This window comes from Cupressus sempervirens, chromosome 2, assembly GCF_028749045.1.
Source record: "Cupressus sempervirens isolate cs-2001-9-10 chromosome 2, ASM2874904v1, whole genome shotgun sequence".
Taxonomy (NCBI): Eukaryota; Viridiplantae; Streptophyta; class Pinopsida; order Cupressales; family Cupressaceae; genus Cupressus; species Cupressus sempervirens.
Window position 1 is genome coordinate 295,081,947 of NC_143119.1, and position 9,844 is coordinate 295,091,790.

Consider the following 9,844-nt stretch of genomic DNA (forward strand, 5'->3'; position numbering starts at 1 on the left):
CATATCTAGCTGAGCTCAAAGTACTTCTGGCTAGAAGGCCACTGAGAGGTAAATAAAGATTCAAAGTTAAAATTCCATTGATATGTTTCAAATGTAATGAAGTTGGTCACATTGCTGCTAGATGTCCTAGAAAGAAAAAAAATGAAAAAATGACAAGAAGGATAACAAGTACCAAAGGAGTAAGGATTAAAAAGATAAAGGAAATAAATTATATTACATTACCAAGGAAGAGCACACCAAGTAAGGATTAAATGATGAAAATGAAGGTGAGGAAATTTTATATGTTACCATGAAAGAATATTTAAATGAGAAAAGATATGAGAATGAAAAATACCTAATTTATCATGTTATGAAAATTTATACATGGATTATTGATATTGGCTTCTCACATCACATGATTTGTGATATTGATGAATTAGAAGAAAATGATGGTGGAATAGTTAAGTTTGGGAATGATGTTATATGTCCAATGAAAGGTAGAGGATCATTGATGTTGAATGATAAGATACAATGTGATGATTCTTACTAGGTTCAAAGATTGAAGTATAATTTGTTGAGTGTTGCATACCTGAATAAAACATGTCGTCGAATTGAGTTTTTGAACATAAAGGTTAAAATCTATGACACTAATGGAAAATTTCATGAGAGCATGGAAAATCATATGTGACCTTGTCTTTCTTATTGGAGTTTACCACATTTCTATGAGAGTGTCTCCTCCCCCTAGTAGAATCCATAATCACCTCACCTAATTCCACAAAAGCTCTAGATTAGGGTTTAATTGAGAAAATGATACTATGGGGAAGTCCTTAAGTTTAAGGCCATTGGAGGAAGGGGAATTCTAAGAAATGACATGAGAATTTGGAATGTAGGTTAATACATCCACAAGGGAGGTATTGGAGTCAAGGTTGTAATAGTCCAATATTGTGGGGAGGATACATAACATGGTGAAAATTATATAGATGAGGGATAAGGCCCAAGTTAAGGATAGTATAATTTTCACCTCTCTCTATATATTTTCTAACATTAATGACAAATTATTTGAGATCATGTAGTAAAAGGAAAGGAAATGAAATTTATCATGATAGAGGAAATGGTTTAACAGAGGGAAGTGGAAATATTAACTCACTTTCTAATAGCCCTCCAAGGTGAGGTACTTCATGACTAGGTAGCAGACATCATTCCACAACCTTGAAAAATTTTATCTATTAAAAATAGCTCTCAAGAAGAGAAGCTACTCATCAACCTTAAAGAAGTGCTTTGTGCTAGTTTCATCAACCACCTTAGTCACCCTCTTCTATCTTTTTCCTTCCAAGGATAGACTAGCTGCCTATGCAATTACCTCTTCATTGATTTCAAAAATGTTACAATTGATGATAACATTATGGTCCTTCTAGAAAATAACTAGCTATATCAACAAAGATTCATCATACCCTAACATGGATTTCATGAACAAAAAATGCCAACCCTCGATAATGCACATCTAGGTGTAGTCATTCTTATGCTAGTCATCTTCAATCTACCTAGTTTTGATCATATCTCTCTCTCACCATCCATGTTAACTAGTAAAATAGACTCCTTTATTTCTTCTAGCATTAAAGCCTTCGGAAAATTATAGAGAGAGGTGATTTTGGATTTGTATAGATGATACTTGTTAAAATGAATAAAGCTAGTTGAAATAATAAAATGGCATCCTTTCCTAAAATTTCTCTCACCAAAATTATTATTATGATAGCCTTGATCAAAAATCACATGGGACTAGTACTTTTACATGTAAGAAGGGTTAATAAAAAAGACCACTTCATTAATGAAGTGATATTTGGAATCACCTAAATAATGATAAAGAAGGCTTTTGAAGTCATCAATAATGTGTCATTTCCAATCATACTTGATGGCATGGCCTCAAACATTACCAATGTCCACTAGGGAATTTTTTTTATACTAAAATGTAGTTGATGTAATCATTTCTAAGCATGATAACACTCTAGTTGATGACATCATACATAATCTAGACATACAAGGCACCACTAGGCCATCTTCTAAGCATTTTCAACTTCATCATTATGCATGTGGTTATGTGCAACTTTACTCTCAAAGATATTTTGAATTTCCTTTCCAACTATCTCAAACACCATAGTCCACTCAAATCCAATCCCAAACCTACCAATTTATCTAACACCCTATTTCCTTCATAGTACATGCATTAGGCTCTAATTTCTTGCAATTTTCAAGGAGAGTCCAAATATCAAACATTACACATGGAAAAGTCCCCTGCCTTCAACCATCAATTAATAACATCAAAAATTAGTTTGGAGTCTCCTACTAGGATCCTAAAATATTCCAAAGAGACCATAAATTTGATACCCTGAAAGAGGGACAATGCTTTTTCCATATTAGAAGAGTTGGTGCCAAATTTATCTGCATAGGCCATGGTAAGCTACCCTTCCCCATCTCTAACAATCCCACCTCCCACAAGAATCCCATCCTTTTTCCACCCCATCAAAGTTGTGATTGAGCCGACCACCTTTAGGGGATACCAATAAGTGTTGTCATATGCTAGCTATTTTGAGCTATCAAATTCAACATAAACCACATAGAGCTTCCATTTAGTCATTACTTGATAGCCCCAAATAGAGGGAGGTCTATATGGATTCTTCCATATTGTAATTTTGAAGCTTTTATGCATCTCCTTAATGATCATGATCAAAACACCATCCACAGTTGTCTCCACCTCCCTAAAGATCTAGTTATTTCTTTCCTTTGAAATGTTCTAACAAAAATGTGAGGGTAACAAATTCCATAGAAGATGGGTGGGAGGGTGATAAGAAAGGATTTCCCAATCAACCACAAACTAATGAATATTGTTCCCAAAGACCCAATATAGATGGAACCTATTCAATAGGGATGTTAAAATCCTTGACACAAATGAGCAAGAGACAAAGAGATGATATATGTTTTCCTCGACCTATTAACAAAGAATACATCTATTAGGGAACTGAAAATCTCTCCTTCTTAGATTTTCCACAATTGGGATTCTCTAATGAATAGTGGCCCAATCCCACCTAAAAAAGTTAATTTTGGGAGTAAGTTATTGAATCCAAACCTTATTCTAGTAAAGCCTGGGGACCTCTGAGTCAAGTAGCTGAAGAGAAGAGGATCAAACCAAGAATTCTCCCAAATGGTTTTTGTTCAATATAATTCTAGCCTAGGAAGGAAAAATAAGGATATTGAAGAGGCTAACAAGATATGATAATTCCTTAATTCACATTAGGTCATGGGGAGGTCCCCTCTAATTTGGGCTAAGAAGTTTCCATTTACAAGAGGGGGTGATATAGTCATTAACTAAATGACTAAGGTTATATTTCAAATCATTCTTGAGGTGCATAAATTTTCTAAATATGAGAAGCTCAACCCCCATCCAATTATCCTCCCAAAACCTAGTTTTGTAACCCTTACTAACCAGCCACCGTAGACCCCATTGGAGAGAAGTGCAATCTATTATAACATTGTTCTAGATCCCAGAACCATATGAGAGGTCCATGTCAAACAGTTGAGAAATGAATGGGGAACCGCTAGCATATTTGGCTTGCATAATTTTCTGCCACCCTCCCAAGTCTTTAGCCAACCACCAACCAATTTTAGTTAGAAGCAATTTTTTGAGGTCCCCCACTTTTCTAATTTTTACCATTGTTATAATATTGCAATACAATAATTACATTAGAAATTATATGATTTATTAGCTTATTTGGTTTAAATATCTTCTTGAAAAGATAATTCATAGATTTTCACCTATTTGTTTCAAATATTATGTTGTTATTTTAATTAGAGATAATAAAAGTTCATTTATATTTAAAAACGTGTAAATTCATTTAGGTTCAAATATATTTTTAAGATAGTTGAAGTTTGACATTTAATATTATTCAAAGATCATGATAATTTGTGGTTATTAGAAACAACTAAATGTGATTAAAATGATATCAAAATAACATGTGCTAATAATAATAAATAAAAATAGATGCATAGATAGCTAAGTATTTTTTCAAACATGTGCAGACTTGTTACACCTATTCCAGGGAACCTCAAAGGGTTGATTTCCATAGATACTAGTTCGGTGAGTGATTAAAACTAATTAAATTTATGATTAATGTTTTATTCTCTAGAAAAATAACAAGTAATATAATATCTTAATTTAGTTATAAATTATATTTAGCTTCTACAATGTGACACTATTAACTATTTTGAAATGTTAATAGTCCTAATGGCATTTTTTTTCTTAAGGAATCATTTGAAATTATAAGTTCAAATTGAAGGGATAGATTATATAATCACTAAGTATAATTTTTTTCTTTTTAATATAATTTTTAAATTAGCCAAATAGTTGGTAGAATTAATACACATATTTCTTAAAAAATTGGTAGCACAAGTTCAATGTTTCCTTATTGAGGATATGAAAAAGTATATTTTGGAACTATAATGTCGAATAAAAATAGATATGAGAAAATAATTTTCTAAAGGTTTTAATACGAGTGTTAGTATCCTCCATTATCTTGAATTTTGTAAGTCTACTATAGATCTCTAGAAAGAATTGTCCCTTGGAAAAGTTTCATGAGATGATAAGTGATGTTTTCAAGATAGGTATTATATCCACCTAACAATATTTAGTGTTACATCTGCATTACCTGATTTGTTGTAGACCTAATAATTTTCAAGCACTTATTACCTCCAAATATATCCTATGTTCCTTTTCTTGAGCCAATTTTATTCTTCATAGAATGCCTGTGAATTTTCATAGTTTCATTATATTTTATCCTATTTCTATACATTAATTTATATAAAGAGTTTGAGAAATGATCATGAATATTATGAAACTATCATGATAGGTGTGAAGACTACCAAGCCATAATATAACTAAAATATATTTTCCATGACTTTCCTTGAAGTTATGTATTTGGAAAGGTATTTTTATTTTAAAAGATAATAAAAGTGTTTAGTCCCTTATATAAGAAAGGAGTCCATAAAATAAGAGATACATAAAATAGAAAAGTAACCATAAATAATAGGTTATGTTAACTTGAGCTCAATGCCAAAATTGAAATAGCTAGATATACACAAGAAATACAAAACTAGAAAAAAAATAAAAATAATCAAATTGCATTACTAGAAATCATGTAATCAAAGTTTGTAATAATATATCCAAAATATATTCTAAATTTGTGACACCGAAATTCAATCTTTCTTGTATTTTTCATTAAATCTTAAATTTATGCCTCTTTATTTTATTTGTTTGTTTTTGTTTAAATGTCCAAGATGCCTATGATATTTCCCTTTATCATATCATCAATTACTTTCACCTAATTGCTCACAGCCTTCTTGACCTTAACTAGCTTATTTTTTGTATAGATTCATATAATATCATACATTACCTTTTTCATTATAATTATCACACTCTTTGCCTCCTTACTAATTATTTTAATACTTATGTCACTTTAACACAAAGGTGCACAAGTGTGAAAAAATAATTTCACTAATTTTTTATTAACATGAAGCTCCATACTATCTTCCTTTATTTTACCATTATTAGAATATTTACTCTCAATTACTAATTCTTCAATATCCTCTTCCCCATAAAAATTAGGAGAAGTTATAGTATACACTTCCTAAGAGCCAACTTCTATCCGAACTCTCTCTCTCTCTCTCTCTCTCTCTCTCTCTCTCTCTCTCTCTCTCTCTCTCTCTCTCTCTCTCTCTCTCTCTCTCTCTCTCTCTCTCTCTCTCTCTCCCTCCCCCGCCCCCCGCCCCCAAGCCATGAGAATCAAACTATCGTACACAATAGTTTATAAATACCTAGCATTATCCATTGTTCTATTGTCTCCACATCTATTATAAATTTTAGCTATTAGCATGAATGCTTGATGTTGATAGAGGTATGAATCTATGGAGGAGATTGTTAGCATTTTAGACACATGACTTAGTGCTTATGTGTGCATTCATGATTGTGTTTTTCATTGATGTCAACATATCAATTTTATGGATAATTCAGTCAAAGTTGCAGAGGAAGATTTAGTTGGTGAGGTTTATGGTTACAGAGTTATGTCATGTGCACTTAGAAGAGAATTCAACAATTTTTTTTTGTGTTTTTTCTATATTCATGGTAAGATTTATGAATTTTGCATGAGTTACAAAAGATTCTCTAGAGAGATCTCTACGAGTGAGTTTCTAGAAAGTAAGTACTGGTAATTACACTATATCATCTTGGTGAGGCTAAAGATCATTTATCAAGCTTGGATTATGGTAGAAGACATGTTTTCTATGGTTAATGTGGAAATATTAGATGTTCATTCTATGAAGATTTTTGAAGACAATTCAGTGTATTGTCTCCAAGAGGCTGACTATTGTTAATATGACTATGGGATGTGTATATTGCAATGTAACTTGTAATTAAATATTTTAGTGTGGTCCTATGTATTCATTTTAAATTGATAAATCCTCAAGGCCAAATCAATACTTATTTTATGACTTGGTATAAAGGAAAGATTTTTATTTTGTAGTTGAGTATCTAGTGTGGATGTCTATTGTTTATGTGAGACTGAATACAAATTTGGCTCAGATAAGAGTAAAGACTAATGTTGTTCATGTATTATGAGATTTAAAGGAACTGTAATGACTAAAAGGTTTTTATTTTGACAATTAATGTGCCCCTATATGTTATCCTGAAGAATATTTAGTGAAGACAATCTTGAAGCAATTTGGATAGTGGGTTTGGTTGTCTTCTTGTCAATTTCAAACAAGGTTGGCACAAGTCCTAATAGGGTTAAAATATCCTCATAGAAATTCAAAGTCTCCCAAAAGGGACTCATATGTATTTATTGTATTTCATTGGCTCCTAATAGAGTCTATCCTTTTACAAGGAACTTTAATATTAGTACATTATATCTTGTGGGAATAATTCCCACCAGGGTTTTCCCTCCGATCAAGGGTTTTCCTACATAAAAAATATCATGTTATTGTGTATGTTTATATTTATATGGTTGTTACATATTTTTATTATAAGTTTTAGATTTGATAAAGTCATTATAAGTATTTTTAAGCACACAACTATTTCACACCCCCTCAGTCATATTGGTAGACTTTAATCTCAGCAATTGGTATCAAAGCATTAGGTCCTTGAAGGAAAATTTTGATAGCTTAAGGATATCCATGGCTTCATATTTCAAGTAATAATGTCTGAAGTTTAATGGATTGAATTATGAGAATTGGAAGGAAATTATGAAGACTCATTTTTTATGCATGGGTCTAGAATTTTGGTTAGTTACACTCAACCATAAGGAAGTAATAGATGAGGATAAGCTCAACTCATGTGAAAAAAATCCTAAATATCTATTCATTCAAACATGCTTGCTAAAGAAGCACCGTTATCAGCTCTTCTAGAATTCAAATATGCAAAGGTAAACTTTAAATCTTGCACACAAAATTTGGATTAGATTACAAAATTTATGTGAAGGTGATGAGTATACAAAGAAGTCAAGATTTTAGAGTTGGATATGTATGTTTCAAAGTGATAAAATGTAGGAAGATGGAATGATAAGGGGATACTTTAGTAGGATATCTGAGATTATTACAAGAATCAAAAGTTGTGGTGGAATGAAAATAGAAGATGAGATTGTGTGGAAGATTCTAAAAAAAATGACACCTCCTTATCATCAGAATGAACAAATGATTGAAAAATTTATTCCTCATACACCTAACCTTTTCAGAGAAAATCTTCATGGAAAATTGTAGGAATCTAAATTATGGATGAAACAGAATGAAAGGTTACCTAAATTTGAGACTATTTTCAACATGCAAAGAGATAGACCTACACTAACAAGGAGTGAAAGTACAAGTGGAGATTATAGTAGAGAGTTGATAATAACATAAGAAGATTTATCAAGGAATTGCATTGGTTAAGAAGAGGGCACAAAAAGGTAATAAAATCCTTGTTTGTTGGACATGTAAGGAACATGATCATTATTCATCTAATTGTCCTAAGATAGAAAATAAGATAAATCCTAGGAAGATTTAAAAATCTATAATTCCAAAAGACTTTTTCTTTGTTAATAAAGATGACGAGCTTGATTATGAGATGGTAAATTTACTAGATAGTGATGATGAAGATGATGAGATAGGATTTTTTTCTATTAATGAATAAATTCCTAAGAAAGAATAATTCAGGGAAGAAAAAGCCTTAGTATTACATGTTGAAAATAAAAAGTCTAATTGGATTATAGATAGTGGATGTTATCATCATATGACTAGAAATATGATTAATTTTTTTGAATTCAATAGTTTTGATGGAGGGATAGTTAGAGTTGGAAGTAATGCACAATGTTAAATTAAAGGAAAAGGATCTATTACTCTTGATGGAAAGGCTAACACTAAGGATGTTTATTTTATGAATGGATTGAAACATAATCTTTTGAGTATTGGACAACTTGTTGACAAGGGATATCAGTTATGATTTATAGAGAATATTTTCATAATCAAATACAAAGATGACACATTAATTAGTACAGGCACAAGAACTAAGGTAATATTTTTTAGTTGAATCCTACTGAGATGACATGTTTGGTTGCTAACATGGATGATAGTTGGCTATGCCATAGTATATTTTGTCATATTAAATATTATAACATTGTAAAGACCCAAAAAAAAACCATGTATTCAGAGATTTCACTAAGATTGTGAAACCTTCTAACATAATTTGCAAAGAATGTGTGATGGCATTTGAAGCAAAAGAAAAATCCATTTCCAAGAAAAATGTTTACTACTATAGAAAATATTGATATTGTTAACACATATTGGATTGGTCCTACAAGAAAAGAGCATTCCAAGGTGAAAGGTACTTTATGTCTTTTATTGATGATTCTACTAGGATGATGTAGGTAGTATTTATAAGAGAGAAGTTTGGAGCTTTGCAGAAATTAAAGTTATTTAAGAGTTGATTTGATAATGAATTTAGTTTGAAGATTAAGTTTTTGAGATTAGATAGAGAAGGCTAATTTATTTCAAATAAATTTAAAATATTTTGTGAGGATAATGGAATGAAGAGATAAATTTAAGCTCCTAAGACACCATATCAGAATGGGATAGAAGAAAGAGGGAACACATAATGTATCACATATATTTTGGAGAGAAGAAGTGAACATCACAATACACACAATGAATAGAGTATAGATTAGACAAGGCACTAGTAAGACATCTTATAAACATTAATATGGACATACTCCTACTGTGAAATACTTTAGACTCTTTGAAAGTATGTGTTATATCAAAAGGGATGATGATATTTGTAAGTTTGATTCTAGACATGATGAAGGTATGTTTCTTGGACATTAATTAAAGAGTAAAGCATATAGATTATTTAATCATAGATTGAATACTATTATTGAGGGTGATAATGTGAGAGTTTATCGAAAGTTTAGAAATCAAGAAAGGATACTTGATTATGATTCTGATGGAATAACTAATCAAAGGACTAATAATTAGAATGTTGATTATGAACTATTTTATAAAAATGATAATTATTTGTAGACTGTTGAGAATAGATTGAGGGAGATTGTTGAAGAAATAGATTGTTGAGAACAGATTGTTACAAGTATGATGAATATGTTTCAATAATTGTTTTTTCATTGATGTCAAACCTAATATTTACTGGTAAAACAACTACTTATATGATTGATGAAGATGATTTGATCAAAAGATGTAACAATAGCACCTCAAGGAAAGGTTGAGTTAAATGATGTAAAGGAATACAAGAATTAGCTAAGATAGTGATAACATGATGCATTGATAATCTACTTAAGGTTAC

At 30.9% G+C, this 9,844-nt stretch overlaps 1 protein-coding gene across 1 annotated transcript in view; it reads left to right on the forward strand.

Moving 5' to 3' along the window:
• Positions 1 to 9,844, forward strand: part of LOC149572241 (peroxisomal (S)-2-hydroxyacid oxidase GLO4-like) — a 151,859-nt gene that overhangs the window by 64,245 nt on the left and 77,770 nt on the right. Inside the window, exon 6 of the mRNA XM_089813477.1 lies at positions 4,051 to 4,108. Within this exon, the coding sequence (XP_089669603.1) occupies positions 4,051 to 4,108 (58 nt within the window). The remainder of the gene's footprint in view (positions 1 to 4,050; positions 4,109 to 9,844) is intronic.